The 20,000-nt window shown below is 42.3% G+C and overlaps 2 protein-coding genes across 2 annotated transcripts in view; both read right to left on the bottom strand.

The window, feature by feature from the left end:
• The window catches only part of LOC138969203 (uncharacterized), a 113,373-nt gene extending 94,601 nt beyond the window's left edge, over window positions 1-18,772 (bottom strand). The window contains exons 1-2 of the mRNA XM_070341937.1: window positions 18,326-18,772; window positions 14,285-14,466 (exon numbers count right to left, since the gene is read on the bottom strand). Coding sequence (XP_070198038.1) covers window positions 14,285-14,346 — 62 coding nt within the window. The 5' untranslated portion in view covers window positions 14,347-14,466; window positions 18,326-18,772. The remainder of the gene's footprint in view (window positions 1-14,284; window positions 14,467-18,325) is intronic.
• LOC138968015 (uncharacterized) overlaps window positions 18,566-20,000 on the bottom strand; it is a 4,600-nt gene continuing 3,165 nt past the window's right edge. The window contains exon 2 of the mRNA XM_070340576.1: window positions 18,566-18,606. Within this exon, the coding sequence (XP_070196677.1) occupies window positions 18,566-18,606 (41 nt within the window). The remainder of the gene's footprint in view (window positions 18,607-20,000) is intronic.

Here is a 20,000-nt window from a genome sequence, read left to right as displayed (position 1 = left end):
AAGGGCCATATCAGGGCGGTGCTGCTTTGACATATAACGTGCGCCACACACAAGACAGAAGTCGCAGCACAGGCTTCATGTCTCACCCAGTCACATTATTCTGACACCGGACCAACCAGTCCTAGCACTAACCCCATAATGCCAGACGCCAGGCGGAGCGGCCACGAGATTGCCAATTTTAAAGTCTTAGGTATGACCCGGCCGGGGTACGAACCCACGACCTCCCGATCACGGGGCGGACGCCTTACCGGCCAGTCAGGGTTTGACATCGGATAAGATCATAGCTCCACTTGAGCACATACCACAAATCAACAGCCTGACTGCTTGTTATGGTCAGTTGGAATTTCCTTTATCATCGAGTATGCAATGCCCATGCAGTGTGCACAGAGATCAACCAGGCTGATAATGTTTGGTATGTGACCAAGTGGAGGGATGCTCTTTTCCCACGTCGAATCCTGGCAAGACCGGAGACAGTGAGACTATTTTCATTCTTTCTTTATTTGGTGTTTTACGTCGTTTTCAACCACGAAGGTTATATCGCGACGGGGGAGGGCGGGAGATGGGATAGAGCCACTTGTTAATTGTTTCTTGTTCACAAAAGCACTAATCAAAAAATTGCTCCAGGGGCTTGCAACGTAGTACAATATATGACCTTACTGGGAGAATGCAAGTTTCCAGTACAAAGGACTTAACATTTCTTACATACTGCTTGACTAAAATCTTTACAAACATTGACAATATTCTATACAAGAAACACTTAACAAGGGTAAAAGGAGAAACAGAATCCGTTAGTCGCCTCTTACGACATGCTGGGGAGCATCGGGTAAATTCTTTCTCGTCCCAAACAATATGGGACTCCCCCTAACCCGCGGGGGGCACTATTTTCATGAAGACTATGCCTCCATAAGACAAACGTTTACCACTGACTCTGCACAACTTCCTGACTCGCTCCTCTGAGCTGCACACTTCTGGTTTCAAAATCTGACTTTGAACATGGCATTGACTCTAAGTAGTTAATTATGTCTTACATGCCTTCCTATTGGCATATTTAGACCTTGAAACACTGAAAATAATCCGCGATTTTGCCTTTCGAACTTAACAGACGGGCTTTTTGTTCACAATTAAAGGCCGTTGGTCTTTCAACTTCATTACGAAAGACATGTCTTCAACCAAAATTTTCCAACCTGGAAGTTATACAAAGTGTACGCAATACTCTGGTATAACTTTCAGATATGAAAACATGGAAGTTACGCTGCTGCGCACTATCATTGTGATAGTGTTACAATGTAACTTTTGCAATATAGTTGTGACTTTACGTAACCCTTTGCGGGGTTGTAGGGGAAGGGGGAAGGCCTGGCCTCGACAAAACGGGGAAAAGAGATGAATAAAACTCTCTCTCCCTCTCCCTCTCCCTCCCCCTCCCCCTCTCCCCCCCCCCCCCCTCTCTCTCTCTCTCTCTCTCTCTCTCTCTCTCTCTCTCTCTCCCTCTCCCTCTCCCTCTCGTCGAGCCTCGTTGATTTGTTTAAAAAGCATTTTTGTTTGCCCTTCTGCACATACCAATTAGTGTGAAGTGTCTGTCACGTGATTAGTAGAGACATTTGCAGGTGGAAGTGATTTTTCATTGAGACATTTTACAAATGGGGCCTGCTGGTTTTCCATCGGCACCCGTCACAATAAAGCCATCAGTCACGGAAGTAAAAAGTCCATATCTCATTAGCACGGCTAGCATCGCCCACATTTCCTGGCAGATTCCAGGATTCGAGACCACGAAAAAAATGCCAGGAGGTGACAGGATCTTTTGTTCAGTTCGTTCTGTGAAGCCTCTCTCTTCGGCCGAAAAGACGTTATACTCTGTAAGCGTAAGTCCTTGGAAGTTAGCGCGTTTTAACCGCTTTTTATTCAACAACAACAAAAGAGAGTGACATTCACGAGCTCCATTCAAATGTTTAGGCAACAAAAAAATTGTCTGTTTAGGGTAACATGACCAAAAAAAGTAGGGTCGGTAGGTAGGTAGGTTTTTGTTTTTTTTGTTTTTTTTGTTTTGTTGTTGTGTGTGTAAATGCTATGTTGGCTGAACATTCACTTCTTATATTTGATGAATACATGTTTCAAAACTAACGTATAAATAAAACAGAGAGAAAGGGAGAGAAAGAAACGCCAAATGTCTCTTTTTAGCATTTTTACCTCTTTTTTTTTTTTTTTTTTTTTTGAAATCAAAAAAAAGTTTTTGGGTCGGCGCCAAATCGATAGGGTCGGTCGGGTTACCCTAAACAGACAATTTTTTTTTTTTTGCCTTAGCATTGTCTACCAAGGGTATCAGGAGATGGGTTTCAGTTACTTAATACTCCGAGCTCCCAAAACTGTTCGTCACTGCGTCGCAGGAATTCCGCGTGGAGGGGGTCCAGCGACACAATAAACCTGAACAGAGCAGCTCCACTGGCGTACTTAGTCTTGAGTCGAGCGTTTGAAAATTCCTGAGCCTGAAGGCGGGTGTAACTTACACATCTTAGTATCAGTCTGCCTTTGAGATGAGGACGACAGTTAGCCAGATGGCCAGAATAGCGCGCTGCATTTTCCTGCCGCGACGGTGCCTGAGCTAAACATTGGCGGGCATTGTTTTAGCATATCAACACTTCATGTCCCTAATAGGCTCTAGTTCCTGTAAGGACGTAAAACTTAAGTAACCAACCAACCGCGGGCACTGCTCACAGCCCGACACACGGCACTGTAAACATTCCCCGTCCCTTCACCTCTCTCACCACCATCCGCCCTACCCTTGGTCTCATGCCTGTACTATCATGTGTATCGTCACTACTGTTTTCAGACAATGTTCTGCCAGAATTGTATATACCGACGCAACTTTACGGAGTCAAGTAAATCTAACGGATATGACCATACTGTTTTCATGAAAGACTCACACAACATCCAAAAGTCGAAATTACATTGACATTATAAACGCCCCTGGGATAATGTGTCGGCAAAAATTCAAACCTCCCTGTCTTCGAACCCTCTAAAGTCCCGGGAGTTCGGGACCCTCCAGATGAACCGTCTGTGTAGTCTTAGGACGATGGGAGCTCAAAATACTGTCTTACTACGACAAGTTCTTACTCAGTTCGCTCTGAGCGGATTGCCATGCATAGCTCTAGCATGCAATGCAGACCTGTGAAAAGGCACACTTTGTACGCCGTTCTATGGCGAAATATATAGAAGATGCTCTGCTCATTAGCTATTTTTGTCCCCGGAGCTAGTGACTATTTGGGACAAGAGGTATTAATACGCTAACAAATAGAGAAGAGCTCTGTCCCCCCTTTAAGTATCATGTCACTGACTGTGTGTGACCAGCGGTAGAGGTCTAATTGCTAACAAATCTGAGTGAATAAGACAGAAATCGCAGAAACACCCGCAGAAGGTGGCTGAAAAACCAACCGATGAGAATCTGAGCAGACGTGCCACTACTTCACAAGGAGCTATTTTCTTTAGATTATGCGCCAAACTTTTGGTAGAAGCAAAGCACAAGGGCTAAACTCTTTGGTCGAAGTGACATGGCGATATTCGAAGACTCTCGAAGATTCTGGAGATACCCAAAGGGTACACGAGGGCATGACCTACAGGGGAGGTAATTGAAGGCAAGATGCAAGAACGATAACCTGCGACAAGGTAAGATAGGTTTATTAGCCCGTACGCAGCAATGCCATTCGTCTTGACATCTCTCGTTTCGCTTTTACGGCCACTGGGCGTCGGGACTGACTCGCCGGAATGCTGTCTTATTGTCTCAGGTCCCCATTTAGAAGCAAAACCGATGTTTGTCTGTGTGTTTGTGGAGCACAGAATGGGACTTGGTGTTTTGTTTCGCTGTAACCAATCCGAATAGATAACGCCAAGTGTTTTTATGTCTGTTTACATGAATCTTTTGTTTGGTGCTAAAACAGGTGACTAACTCGCGTGTGAGGGTGCCTGGCACCATACCTTGCTACCTGTCAGACTTTCCTGGCGGCCACATTCTTGTCATACGGTAAACCTACTCTTGCAGCGTGTTTCTATCCGAGATAACTATGAATCATGCATGATGATCATTTTTTCTTGCCATAACTTCACCTTTGCTTTCTCCAATAATTCTCCCCGTTGGTCTTGCTCGACAAGTCTGTCAATGTCGCCTTACATAGCTCCTGAATAAATGCCGTGCATTCGACGTTTGTTATCTTTCTTTAGCGGGGGTGGGGGGGGGGTTGCTCCTCACTGGATGCGGGCAAAGCAATCTGGCAAAATGTTGACGTTAGACGCACACGCAAACACCAGCTCTGACATCTAATATATATATATATATACTAGATGATTACCCGCTTCGCCGGGAAGAAGTAGAGCCGAATACCCGGCCGTCGCCGGGGACCCGGCTTTGCCGGGTGTACGCCGGCATCGCCGGCGCACGAAGGAAGGGAGATCTAAAAATAGTAACGTGCAGTGACCTTCTAAATTTTTATATAAACGTACAAACGGGAATATCGATTGACGCCAGCGCACGAAGGAAGGGAGATCTAAAAATAGTAACGTGCAGTGAAAAACGAAAATCGGTTCAGCGCTGCGCGCTGAGAGCACGTGTTGAAATATCTCATCGATCAGGTTGTGTCCGGGGTCTCTGTCAATAAGCCCACCAAATTTGAAGCAGATCCATCGAGAACTTTGGCCGTGCATGGCGATCAATCACACACACACACACACACACACACACACACAGACACAAGTCGTATATATATATATATATTTATCATCCCGTCTGTGTGTGTGCCATTTTTGTCAACGCTATATATAAACTGCCATTTCTGAAAGAATGCTTCCCAAATTTGGTGTGTGTTCATGCCACTCATAGTCAAATTACGGTAATTTTAAGTCACGGTATTTTGAGTTTGTTTGTTCGTTCATGGGCTGAAACTCCCTCGGCTTTTACGTGTATGACCGTTTTTACCCCGCCATTTAGGCAGCCATACGCCGCTTTCGGAGGAAGCATGCTGGGTATTTTCGTGTTTCTATAACCCACCGAACTCTGACATGGATTACAGGATCTTTTTCGTGCGCACTTGGTCTTGTGCTTGCGTGTACACACGGGGGTGTTCGGACACCGAGGAGAGTCTGCACACAAAGTTGACTCTGAGAAATAAATCTCTCGCCGAACGTGGGGACGAACTCACGCTGACAGCGGCCAACTGGACGGTATTTTGAGTGTAGATAGGAGATATCCATCGTGAACGATTTCAATAAATCGACGCTCGATCACGGGCGACACATTCCAGCGTGACATTTTATACTTTCCTTGCAATATTACCCCCTTTATGCACCTCCAGTGCAACCAGGGTCGAGATGCACGAGAAAGATACCAACCGGGTGTAAGCCAGCGGCGGTGCTGGATTGGTTGAAATTGAGATGTGTTGTAGTTTCAACAAATCAGACTCCGCGGTTTGTTCTCTACCGTGTGGGTGACACCCACTTTCGCTTCGTGCACCTTAGCCCAGGGTGCGACTCCCGGTCATGGTGAACTTGTTTATGCTTGTTGTTTTCTTTTGTTTCCATGATCTTTTTGCAAAAGTTGGTAGGTAGGTATTTGGTTGTATCTGAATGGGGGAGATGGGTTTTTGTCTTTTACCTTGCGCCTTTGTGTAAGTCGCTAGGTGTGTGTGTACATGGACACGGGTAGGTATTTGGTTGTATCACTGAGAAGAATGGTAGTACTGTTAGTGGAATATAAAAGGACGTTGAAGTTAGCTTTGGGTTTGTTTTGATGCCTTGTGATGCACGGTTACATTGAAACTGGCTCTCTCGAAGCAGCACAAGCAATGCATTCAAAAGCCGTAACATTCGAACTGCGTCATTGTTCAGTGGTATGTTTTAATTTCAAGGCACCCCAATGAAATCACACAATACAATTATCCGGGGTTTTTCTTCATGTAAGCTTTTAAGCTTGTGAGACGACACATACAAAAGCAATCAAAATGACAGTCCTTGAATACGACACTTAGATGGCATTATAACCACAATGTCTACTTGTTTACTATTCAAGGGCGCAAGCAAACGAGTGAAAGTTGCACATATATTTCTTTGTGTGCCTCCCATATTTTCTAGACAATATACACTTGAACCCCCTTTTAAGACCCCCCCTCCCCCCCCCTCCCGCAACCCCGCCGCCATTTAAGACCTCCTCCGTATTAAGACCTTGCTTTATGATAATTATTTTCTGTTCATAACCTCTGCAAATTTACCTCGAATGTAAGACTCCCTCCTTCTTAAGCCAGGATTGTCTAAGATGTTTGGAGGTCTCAAAACGGACGTTCCACTCTATTACAATTTGAGGGGGAAAAAAACGAATAAAGAAAACACTTTGCTGCATTTCTAGGGGCAGGAAATAGCCTTATTTCCGGCAGGCTCTTTAAAAATAGCTTGCTGAGCATACATATCTGACGGAAGCCAGGGTGGCCGAGTATGACAAATCCACATACCGTTTTCTGTTGCTTGACAAACATTTCTCGGTGTCATTGGCAAGCGATGTTGTGGGCCCGTTTTCGTAAAGCGCATAATTATAACAAAGTACGTGACCTGAATGCAACATGGCGAACTTTCCGGCTTGATTAGAGGGCAGGTTCGGACGGCATGCATACATATGCTGAATTTTACATATGTTGGTTATCTTGGCCACCAGCAAGGTGAAATAACCTTGAGTGTGGAGGAGGAACGTGAAGGATCAGAAAAACTAAGGCCAAAAAATAATTAAATGTTTGTTTTCGATGACAAGGCAAAAAACATAAGGGTCGGTAGGTCGGTAACTTTCCCTCTTTTTTAGGAGTAAAGTCTCTTTTTGTGTACCGTGCAGGTGTTTTTGTTTGTTTAATTTTGACCGGAACTCGTCAGTATTGGCGTTAACCGGTAATTACCGGTATTTTACCGGTTGAAATGAGAAAATACCGGAAAACAATTGGCTGTCGGTATAACCTACCGGTTGATTTTTAGAACTATTGTTTTTTTCGCTGGTAAAACAACAAAACCAGTAAGTACTCTGAGTTGGACTCTTACTGGTTCCAAAGACCAGCCTACCTTTTTTTTCTGGATAGTTTTCATCATAAAAGTTTGTGTACCAGTTTGAAAAAGTATTAGCGCCATCACTGAACTCGTGCGGTCTGTGTTCTGTTGTTCTTGAAAAGACTGAAAAATCGAGTTTTAACTTCTTTCCTTCCGAAGGATCCCAAAACGTTCAAGGGTATGGAGGAAAAATAGGATTGGTCAGGAAACCGGAAACTCGACACTCTTCTAATTTCGGATAGGTGTTACTCACTGAATTTTCGAGAAAAAAAAAGGAGACGAACGTATAGATTGCCTCTTCAATCTCTGTTTCTGCATTTCCTCAACAGTCAGAGAACATCCGGCCGTTCTTGTAAGTCACAAGGTCGCCTTTTTTATATGATGCACTAATTTTTGTTATAAGCCGTAAAAACAATTCCCAAGTTGTACACTGGCAAAATTGACGGATGCTTAGAAAGTGGTAGATACCCTTCCCGTCCCGGCCTTCCGCAGACATTCAGAGTTTTGTTGTTGTCCATGAAAACTGTTCTACACATTCGATATCATCTCCTACAATCATTCGTGTACCAGACTTAGTTAGAGGCGTGCATGCGATTGCAAATTCTCCTAAAAGAAAGTTGATGCGTGTTGATGAATTGAAGTTGTAAAGTCAGTATGGCATACAGAGATCGGTATTGCAAGTAAGTTTGTCCATCACTTCAAACGATCACCTCTTCCTACAAATCATAGGGTTACGCAACCAGTTTATAGCTGCAAATCTCAACATGACTACAATCAAATCAATTCATGTATTCATTAGTCCTCTGTAAAATTCAATATCTCAATCGTTGACCATGACTTTAAATTGAGCAAACGCTCTTTTAAGCTTGCAGCAGCTTTAACCAACTTGAACAAGTGGGGTCAGTGAGATTCAAGCAGGCTGGCTCCGGCGAAAAGAATGTGTCTTAAAGGCACAGTGCAGCTCACAGCCTTCGTTTTGCGTTTTTGTTGCAGCTGAGTGCATTTACAGTTCAAAAATCCTCCTATGGTAGTAAAACAAACCCAAAACTACCCAACGACGACATCTGTGAAGCTCGACAGTTTCTTGTTCACGCGAGTGCATAAATTAACCTAGTTATTACGTGGTGGTTGGTCGGAGTTCGATTCAAATGAGTGATTCCGACCTCCATTTTGTTTTACACAAACTCATTATGACGTCTGACATAGTTTTCTAGTGACGTGTCTTTTCAGTTGTGCATGATGTGCATATGGTGATCTACCTGATCTAAATTTAGATCCCAAAATAGGCCAAGACCAGCCGGGTCCGAGTACGAAATTAATTCGTAAAAAAAGCGCAGTTCTTGACTCTTTGGGTGCAAGTCAATGAAACTTGGTAGTTTTTCCAACGGATAGCTGCCTGAGGTATGACTAAAAGCCCCAGGGGCTCCGTGCACCTGGATTTGACAAGTTCAGTACCTTTAAGTTGTATCAAGTTGAGTCAGCGATGACAGTGACAAAGCGACGATGACAAATAATGAAAGGAGAACCAGCTCTGAAGTTCAAAACCCAGGGTAGGGACTCGGAAGGGCGATTAAGGAGGAGGGTTAGGTTGCGTGGAAGTCGGTTATGACGAGTTTATGTCTTTGACATCACACCTCTTGGATCTCGGCTGTCGCTCGTTACGGCCAGACATGACAGCGTGTTGGCGTTTCGCATCTAATAAGATTGCAAAACCCTTTGGCGAAACGTCTGTGATCTGACACTGCTCCACCACAGGCACTAGACCGTTTCAATCTCTCCAGATTCGGCACATGTACTGAAATACCACACTCTGGAATACTGAAGTTCAAAGATCTCTACAAGCTCGACGGGCTGGTAACTTTTGAAACGCATTATTGAGTTCTCCAACGCAACAGAAAACTCAAACCTCGTAGAACTGAGAGCTTGAACACTACTAACGATCTTAGGGCATACCAATGACAAATCGACACCCCAGGCACCGGAGAAGGACACACTCCTGACACAGATTTAATAAAAGCATTCTGCTTTTTTCTTGGGCATAAAACTGTTTTAATGTTTAATGGACTGAAGTGGGCTGAAAACAAGATAAATAGTTTCTGAATGAAGACACCCACCAACCGCGTTATAACCTCCACCACAGACCTGTCTCGGCATATATATATGCTGAGGACATCTCTCCTCTTGGGCACAGGTTAAAGGCACAGTACGCCTCCCGTAAACCATCACAGATACTGTCAGGCTTTTAAAGGCACAGTACGCCTCCCGTAAACCATCACAGATACTGTCAGGCTTTTAAAGGCACAGTAAGCCTCCCGTAAACCATCACAGATTCTGTCAGGCTTTTACACACAGTGCAAACACCCTTCCATTCGAACGCTCACCAAACGGGAACATCCTAGGTGCCCTACGTAAAGAGCGAGCAATTTTTAAAGAATTAATTTTGCGGATTGTCTCTCAGACAATCGGACCGTGGTGCGTTTTGGCGCTAGACCTAACTTTTAAAATCTAAATAATAAATTGACATCTTGTTACACAAACATTCTTAAATCATAAAAAGAATTCCTTTTTCATCAAGACAAGATCAGTACAATTCGAAGTTTTGAAAGTTTGAAAAAAGAAAAGCCCGGAAGCAGGGTCACGCAAGGTCGTGGTTCTCGTAGCAGACGACGGTTTATGCCTATCGCCAGTTCCTCAAGTTTCAAGTTTTATTTATTCCAATAAAACCCCGTGAGGGTACATGGAAAATTAAAAAACACAATAAAAACACATTTCATTCAACACCAAATAAAAGGAACTAAAACAAAAAGAAATCAGACTATGTACAGAAAAGGGAGTTGAGGGGTGAGAGAGAGCAAAAACAATACAAGAAACAATTCAACAATAATAATAAATAATAATAATAATAATAATGATAATAATAATACAAAAAATAATAAAACATTACAAGTGCAAAGTGATTACATACATTTCTTTACTATGGGAAATGGGGGGAAGGGAGAGGGGGGGGGTGATGGGTGGGTTAACATAAGGACAAAAATACTATTACAAACAACACAAAACAGATAACGGAATATAAAGCTAAAAGAGAATTAAATTTTACTCGCTTCTCAAACAGTCCATGACAAGTGTCATGAACTTTGCGAGTTTTAGCAATAAACTCTTTTTTGTAGTGGAAAAAAGCTCTCTGAATTTAACTGAATTGGGGCGGGCATAATAATAGCACCGTAACAACTGTTTTCTATAATTGGTAAAGAAAGGACATACAAAAATATAATGGAACTCGTCCCCAAGGTCACCTGATGAACATTTGTGACAGATTCTGTCTTGTCTGGGAATACCAAGAGTCCTACCTTTTTGTATAGGCAATTTATGATTCAGTGTTCTAAATTTTAAAACAGCGTTTGCTAAATTAACCGGCAGGATGGACAAGTACTTTTCAAACTCAAAATTCTCTTTATACATTCTATAATTATAATAAAACTCATTGTTATTTATTTCTGAATGCCAGGTTTGGACAAATTGGTCTTGTAGCCTATTTTTCATCAGTGCTTTGAAAGTATTAAAATAACCACCATCCGTTACATTATTGATAGTTTGATTGTGCCAAAAATCACTAAAGCCTAACTCATTTAGAACACCATGGACAGTCAAAAGCCATCGCTAGAGTTCTTGTGAACCACAGCCGTTTGTTTCGTGCATAGTCAGAGGTACATAAGAACGTGCTATTGCAGATAAGCTCACATCGAGTCGCATTCAAATTACTAACTGACGACTACATTGTGAAAAAGGGAAACTGGATCACACGGGTTCACGATGGCTCAGGGGTAAGATAAACCACGCAATAATAAATTCTTTGAAAATTGCCCGCTCTTTACGGAGGGCACCTAGGATGTTCTCAAGCGGTGAGTGTTTAAATGAAAGGGTGTTTGTACTGTGTGTAAAAGCCTGACCGTATCTGTGATGGTTTACGGGAGGCGTACTGTGCCTTTAAAAGCCTGACAGTATCTGTGATGGTTTACGGGAGGCGTACTGTGCCTTTAAAAGCCTGACAGTATCTGTGATGGTTTACGGGAGGCTTACTGTGCCTTTAAAATCAACAGGCTGTCTGCTTTCTGCTGAGTTGGGTTTGCGTGTCGAATAATTAGAAAAATTGACTCGTATGTCATCGATCCTTTTTCAGCTGCGCAGGCCTTGCAAGAAACATTTATAATCCGGCTCCGTTCGAGTCAAAAGCAGCCTTTAGCGCACGCTGGTGTTTTTCTGCAGTACGTTTTGATTTCCCAGACCAAATCTTAGAATGATCATGCACATTTTCTCCCACAAGGAAGCTTAAAGGAACCGCAGGGATAAGACGTCGAACGTCAATGCCTGTTGTCTTTCGGTGTAATGCAGTCGACCTTGCCCTTGCGACCACCTCTGGAAAGCGACCACCTGCCCGCAACGAATACCCCAAAAGATCCCCGACGAGAGTTTTGTTCCTATATGATTCACCTTCCCATAGCGACTACTTGTCTACAACGACCACTTTTCATCGGTCCTTTGGGCGGTCGTTATGGACAGGTTTGACTATAGTACTAAAATACAGCAGTGCCGAGTGTGAGTAGGGATGATCGAGGCCACGGCCTTTGCATTAATTCTTAATTGATTGTGTTCCACAGTCTACAAAGCGCAATTTTATACCACAGGTGTGTTTAACTGAGCCTCAACCCTTAACACTTTCTACCCCAGCTGTGTTGACCAAGGTTTATTTTTAGCCGAGACCAGCTGTGCTGCAGCAGGTCACTCAGAATTGTAGTATCTGTGTATCAACACGCTGGAATGCAGGCGTTGGTTGGTTAGTTGTTGCTTTTTGGGTCCAGCGGACCATATAGGCCAAATCAGGACCCCAATACAGGCGTTGGATGGACGTTACAGGAAGCAACTGAAGCTAACGGTCTGAGCGGATATATCCGAACCTGGTCAGATAGAGCCATATGAGTGGGTACGGACATATCCGTACCTGGGAGACAATGAGTTAAACTCTGCAAAGGCACTTCTACACATCAGAAAACAACAACACGTAAGGTTGAGGTGGCCCGGGTTCACGAAAATAAATTGAACGAATTTGTACAAGTAATACCAGAAGGTTTTTTTTTCACGTTGTACACGTCTCTGGCTCTTTGGGTTGAAAGTCACTTCAATGTCTTTTCTCGTAACTACCACGAACAGTTCACCAATAAAGTTTCAACTGTGAACAGAATAATCGTTAAAAAAAAAAAAAAAATAAACTGTTGTTACCTACCGTCGCCTTTTGTGGCGGCGCTAAACGCGGAGGTATAGGAACAGTAAATTAATGTGTGTGTGTGGGGGGGGGGGTTAGTGTGTGTGTGTGTGTGTGTGTGTGTGTGTTTCTAAGAGTGTTTGTGTGTGTGTATGTGTCTGCGTGCGTGTGTGCGCGCGTGTGTGTGTGTGTGTGTGTTTGAGTGCGTGCGTGCGCGCGTGTTTTAGTGCGTGCGTGTTGCAGTGCGTGCGTGCTTGAGTGGGTGTGTTTGTGAGAGAGAAACGGAGAGAGCAAAAGATAGGTGGAGCATACGAAGGACACTGGGCCATCGGTACTTCTCTATTGCATATATATATTCAAATTCTTTGACTTAACTTTTCATGTGAATAAACTGTCTGTTAGTCATACCCTTTTTATGGCCAACAAATTCCGATTTATACGGGCGAACCCCAACGGGGAAAATGTTGTATCATGAGTAATACAAAAAATAATATAGCAAACACTAGAATAGTAAAACAAGACGCGTAAGGCAAAATTACTACATTTAGTCAAGCTGTGGAACTCACAGAATGAAACTGAACGTAATCCGCCGCTAGTGCAAAAGGCAGTGAAAGTGACGAGCCTGTTTGGCGCGGTAGCGGTTGCGCTGTGCTTCATAGCACGCTTTACTGTACCTCTCTTCGTTTTAACTTTCTGAGCGTGTTTTTAATCCAAACATATCATATCTATATATGTTTTTTGAATCAGGAACCGACAAGGAATAAGATGAAATAGTTTTGAAAACGATTTCGGAAATTTAATTTTAATCATAATTTTTATATTTTTTTAATTTTCAGAGCTTGTTTTTAATCCGAATATAACCTATTTATATGTTTTTGGAATCAGAACAAGATGAAGAATAAAATAAAAGTAATTTTGGATCGTTTTATAAAAAAATAATTTTAATTACAATTTTCAGATTTTTAATGACCAAAGTCATTAATTAATTTGTAAGCCTCCATGCTGAAATGCAATACCGAAGGCTGGCCTTCGTCGAAGATTGCTGGGCCAAAATTTCAATCAATTTGATTGAAAATTGAGTGTGTGACAGTGCCGCCTCAACTTTTACAAAAAGCCGGATATGACGTCATAAAATACATTTATCGAAAAAAATGAAAAAAACGTCTGGGGATATCATACCCAGGAACTCTCATGTAAAATTTCATAAAGATCGGTCCAGTAGTTTACTCTGAATCGCTCTACACACACACACACGCACAGACACACACACACACACACACACACACACACACACACACACACACACACACACACACACACACACACACACACACACACACACACATACACCACGACCCTCGTCTCGATTCCCCCTCTACATTTAGTCAAAACTTGACAAAATGTAAAAAACGTGTAAGCAGTGATTACGCTTCTTAAGAGGGTATCGCTTAACAGCCAGTGCGTACTTGTCGAAAATACCGTGAACCTTTCGGTTCGAAATACTGACTAGGCACTCAAGACATTTGGAAGTCGGTGGTGTGCAAAGAATCAGACGGAGAGATAAATCTGCAATTATAATGGCGGCATAGACCCTTGATGAGTAATCCGTGCGTGAGATATGCGTACAATGTTTATACCCATTTGCCCTCTCTGAGTAATACAATTAATGGTAAAACTTGAAGGACAAAATACCTGTTTCACCATCGGGTCAAGGTAACGAGAAACGACAGACCGAAAGTCAGACAGGCGAACGACATTACAATAGTGTCTGCAGAAAAAAGGAGGACCATCGTATGAAACAATGACGACCATCTAAAAGCAGAATGACTCATTGGAATAAACAGAAATGATGTGCACAGTGCTGTAGGCAGCATACAATGAAGGGGATATTAGAATAAAAGAGTCAGGAACGTGCAAACAGAATATGAGTCCACAGCAATACCAATAGTTTTTGTATCTTACAGAACGAAGTCAGGAGAGCACCTCAGTTCTCGTAACGCCTCGTCCTCACCACGTGACGCCATGGTGCTTGAAGATGTAGGAAAGGTACTCCAATTACGTCATTACACAGGATGACGACACTGATGATATAACTTAATCCACGTCATAGCTGAAGTGTATTACGTCAGCGGTCCATGGAGCACCTGCAAAAGACAATCACTTCCATCTCATTTTCCTGGAAAAGTTCATGCGTCGCTGACAAATGATTGTTTAGTCGTATTCAACGAACGAATTAGTAATTAATAGCTTTAAAATATGAACACATTGCTTTAAAACGTGGCTTTCGGCTCTACAGGAGGTAACTGACGACCGTTGGACTCTTATTGCATACTGTAAAAACTAGCCTAGAAACAAAATGCAAAATGGGCTCCGCAAGGAAGCTGGCATGCAACTCCTAAAACACGGTACTAACGCTCGAAGTTGTTGTTTGTATATTTTGTAACATTTCACATAAACCACACAGACGCTGCGAAAGCTAAGAATAATAAGCATCTACTATGAAGAGAAAAAAAATTAAATTAAAAAATTAAAAAAGTGCAGGAAACTCTTGTCATGACAGTACTCAGCGCTGACTGAATTTGTACAACTCTTTACCCCCTCCCCCCCCCCCCACCCCCCCCCCCCCCCCCCCCGCCCCCTCTTCTCACTCCACACTACTATAATACAAACTTCCCTGCTGTTCGACTTTTGCTTGTTTCATGCAAAGACTTACTGAATTCAAACCTCAGCCCCTAAAACTGGTTAACATGCAACATCCATCAAACATTGCATGTTATATGACCCGAAATCTGACGGAGAAAATGTGTCACTGTCAGCATGTCAGTCGCTCCGTTTGTGATGGTCGAATTGAGTGAATAACCCTGCTCATTTCCTCTAAAAGGACACACTCTGAAGGCAATTCCTGAGGACATAGCTCACTCATTTCGGTTAGACTAAGAAATGTGGGCGCGTAATGATGACGTGATCGCCAGGAATCAGAAGAGGAGTTTCTCCACCGTAATTATGAGTTATTTCTAATATGCTGACTGTTAGCAAATGATAACAGGCATGTCGAGAAAAAAGATATCAAGCATGAGCCTTTTAGGCGAATGCTGATATCGTTTGTGAGACATGACTGTTATCATTTGCTAACAGTCCGCATATTAGAAATAACGGTTTTATTACCGTTTAATTCGACCAAAACAAATTTCGAAGCGACCCCGCGAATTAGACAGAACAGCCGCAATGGGAACTTGAGCGCTCCTACCTGATTATGCCTGTCAGTCAAAGAATTCTCGTGACCTGGGTCAGCCAATCAGAGTAATACTCCTGACGTGATGAATATTCACAGATCAAATGCGTTTGACACACAACAATCTCACAAGATAAACCATGTTCAACATGCGTTTCGGTTGCTTCGCTTTTTCTTGTTGAATAGAGAGCGACAGATTTAGAACCGACTCAAGACGGATGGGAAATGACGTAAAGATACATTTGACGTAACGTGAGTGACGCAAATTCATTTGATTTTTCAAACTTAGGTAATTTAGATTTCAAGTGAGCGGGTCGGCATTTCACACTCAGAGGATGGGCGGTACCTTGCTGTTCCGTAAAGCACCCACCGACAAAACTCGCTTATCGGTATTTTTTTTAGATAAAGAGAGTATTATCTGACAGCATTTGAAGTGTCATTCTGTAGAATAAATCACGCTGATCTTGTTGATTTAAATTTTTACTTTGTTTTGTCAATTTTTAGCTTGATAAACAAAAAGGGTCCCTGCCTGAACGTTATAACATTTAACAGGTCACCTAGAATCCGTCCTGATTGGTCAAAAAGCCATATGGGGCACTGAATTGGTAATAAAGAATGATATCGGGATAGTTGGCGGCTTTTACCACTGATGACGTCACAATATGAGAAGATACAGGGGTGGGTACGTCATCTTCCATATGAAGCGCAATCATGTTCGTTAAACACATGTGTCGAGAAGCATTCTTTTGTGGGCTACTTACTTTTTAATTAGCCCTCGTATCCTTTCATGTTTTGTTAGTCCATTATTTCGCTGATAATCACGTTACTAGACAGAAGACGCATAATACGGTAAATGCTCTCTGACTAGTCGCTGAACCCTTATTTGTAAACAGCAATAATAGTTGCATGCCTTTAGAGCACGACGGATTTTCAATGCGTTGTCGCATTCTTGTCATATAATAGTTACCTGACGTTATTTGCTTAATCTTGCTGTTCTGCATTTTGTCATTTGTCCCCTCGAGCCATAGCTTGGTATTCCAACTATGTATATGAGATCCATCAGAGACAGTGAAATAATTGGCGAGCAAAAGAATACCAGACCAATTGCAGAGCTCTATATTCGATTAACGTGACAACTTCAACCTGCCAAGAAATGTCTAAATGGGTTTGTTGTTGTTGTTGTTGTTGTTGTTGTTGTTGTTGTTGTTGTTGTTGTTGTTGTTGTTGTTGTTGTTGTTGTTGTTGTTGCTGGCCTTATTTTTCTTCTTTGGCGTTTCTTTCAAAACTGCGAAGTTCAGTTGCAGACACACGCAACTGTTTTGTGAAAATAACAAACATCTCATCATAGGTGCAGGAATGATGCATCACACGGCAAGACGCAGTACGATCATCACGACACTGCTTTTTTGCATGATTAGAAAAACCTCATTGAGATAACCGCCACCCTCTCGCTCTTTATGTGAAACACTCATGATGGAAGTAGCTGGAACAAATCCAACCTTCAACAAACAAAACAAGATTGTTTCCCCAACTTTCTCAAAAAGAAGCGGATGCGTAAAGAAACATCTTTTGATATGTTTGTGTTGTCTCCGTTTACATTCTAAAAACACTCGCAAGATCAGTGTTTGTGTTACAATGCAGTTCAGTGCGCGCCTTCGTCGTTTTGCTTCCCGTTTCGCCTTCAAGGCAAAACCTTTGTTTAAATAGTGTTCGGTTCGTAATATTTCTTCAAAATGCATTTTCACTGCGTTCTGAAACGAGACTGTACCTGAAGTTAACTTCCAGACGGCATGATGGTTGTTCTGATCTTTATTGTAACAACTGGACTTATCGGAGTTCTAGCATACAGGGAGAGAGAGAAAGAGAGAGAGAGAGAGAGAGATAAAGAGAGAGAGAGATAAAGAGAGAGAGAGATAAAGAGAGAGTGTGTGTGTGGGTGGGGGGGCGGGAGGGGTATGTGTGGTGGGACGGGTGTGTGTGTATGTGTGTGTGTGTGTTGGTGTGTGTGTGTGTGTGTCTGTATGTGTGTGTCTGTGTCAGAGTGTGTTTTATGTGTGTGTGTATGTGTGTATGTGTCTGTGTGTGTGTGTGTGTATGTGGGTGTATGTGTGGGGGAAAGGGTATGTGTTGGGGAGGGGTATGTGTGTATGTTTATAAGTGTGTGTGGTTGTGTGTGTGTGTGTGTGTGTGTGTGTGTGTGTGTGTGTGTGTGTGTGTGTGTCTGTGTGTGTGTGTGTGTGTGTGTGTGTGATGCTGAAAAGCATTTCAATAAACAGATTTTAACTATACACCCAGTTATGTGTCTTAACAATTACAAAGTTTGCCGGGAAACATGTCAAATCAACTGCTGATCGTCTTTTTATTAAAGCAGAGAAAAAAAAACTATACCGTCCACAATAATTGTTGAGTTGATGTCTACCGCAAAGAACTTTTCTTAAACTGCATTTCCAAGAAGAAGAAAAAATTTAATTGCTCAAAACCGAGATAGCACACAACTAACGATAGCAAATCGTACCCTTACCACGGTGTCAGATGTTCATAATCACACACGAGCAGATAAGTCGTAAATTATTGTGGTGGAAGGACGGCATCGCAGAAGAAGTCGACGTTTTACTGGGTTTCCTACATAATTACACGTGATTTGTATCCCTTATATTTGCGAAAAAGTGACTTCACATTGCGCGAAGTCCGACTAATTTAATCATGCAACGAATTCCCAGAAAGACTCACAAGTTCAATTTGAATCAAAAAGGTGTCCCGGTCGAACTTACCCCAAGAACATTCCAGCGAACTCACATAATGTCCCATCACGAACAAAACAGGCAAGTACGTGCTCTGAAGTCCAGATTCACATAAGTTTCAGAAAATCACGGGCGTCGAAATCACATTTGCAAGAAGTGAACAACCACGCCATGGAGTAATAACTAAGTCAAACACAAGCTGTGAAAACTTCATCAAAGTTAGTCCAAAGATCACATCATTCTTTGTTTTTAACTGAAGCCAGCTAAAAATCAGTCATCCGGCGGCATCACAAAGTCCCTTACCCGTGTAGCTGCACCACAAAACAAGGCAGTAAAGGCAAGTTAATCAACACAAACAGCCCCTTAGTGGGTGAATGGAGCGTGTCTGTGGTAGGTGTTGTCCAGTCAGTAATACACCTGTTCCACACACAACAGCACTTGATGTAGTAATGCCGCGTTTCGCTCCACGTGGTTGTGGTTCTCGTGAAGAACTTGACGCGAGGGTCTGTGACACAGAGACGCAGTCATACTGACGGCGCGGCGCACAGAAGCAGTAGTTGCGAACGGTATGACGGCTTACTAGCGCCAAAACCTGGGGTTATCACGTGAAAATTAGTAATTGACACTGTCACGTTAGCGTTATATATCACTGTTATTTCCACAGAACACGTGTTGATTGCTAGTTTTACGTTTTGGCCTCGCTACCTGACGGATTGCCAGAGCCAAAACTGGAAATTAAGCATTATTTGCCTAGAAAATTAATAGTAATTTCCTCGTGAAAATTTGTAATTTTCACCACATAATTGTAACTTTAACGTGCACATTTCCAGTATGTGGTTTTGGCGCTAGTAAGCCGTCATAGAACGGCTCTCCTCTTCTCTCTGTCTTATGATATGACGGCTTACTAGCGCCAACACCTGGTGTTACCATTTTCACGTGGGAAAAAAATCAATCATCACGTGCTCTGTGTACTTCACAGCGATAACGTTAACTGACAGTGTTAATTACTAATTTTTGGTTTAATCCTTGGCTTATTTACTAGCGCCGAAACCATAATTAAACATGAACACCTGATACTTAGACATAAATGCCTGAAAAGTAAGCCTGATCAACTTGATAATTTAACATGATTACTTGATAATTACTAGTTTCACGTGAAAATGAACAATTTATAGTTCTGGCTCACTTCCAGACGGAATACTTGAGCCAAAACTGAAAGTTTAAACATTATCTGGGGAAGAAAATAGTAATTGTCACTGATAATTGTAATTTTCTCGTGAAAATTGTAATTTTCATGTGAACATTTTAATGATGTGGTTTTGGCGCTAGTAAGCCGTCATAATTATTATGGTGGTATAAGTTTAACCATGGCAAGAACTTGAAAACTTAAGTTTCATTTTTTTGGTGCTTCCTGAATCGTCTTTTAACTAAGAGGCGACCGGTGCCATAAGTTCAAGTTAATTTGCTTTGCAGGTTGCCTCGTCAATTTACTGTGAAAGTGGATCTGACTCATCTTTACGCGTTTTTATCCTCGTATACGTCTGCCTTTTTCATTGTAAACCGCTTGTTTGCGCTTTTTTCTTTGTCGTCTTAGAATGCTTCCACAATCTTGAACTTCTGTTTTACGCTCTAAGCTTTCTCCGTCATCCTCATCAGTAACAGCAATAGCACAAACAGCGGTATTTTCTTTTTATTTGTTCAGCTT

The sequence above is a fragment of the Littorina saxatilis genome, linkage group LG6, assembly GCF_037325665.1.
Source record: "Littorina saxatilis isolate snail1 linkage group LG6, US_GU_Lsax_2.0, whole genome shotgun sequence".
In the NCBI taxonomy this organism is placed as follows: domain Eukaryota; kingdom Metazoa; phylum Mollusca; class Gastropoda; order Littorinimorpha; family Littorinidae; genus Littorina; species Littorina saxatilis.
The sequence above is the reverse complement of the archived record's forward strand: the minus strand, read 5'-3'. Positions and strand labels throughout refer to the sequence as shown.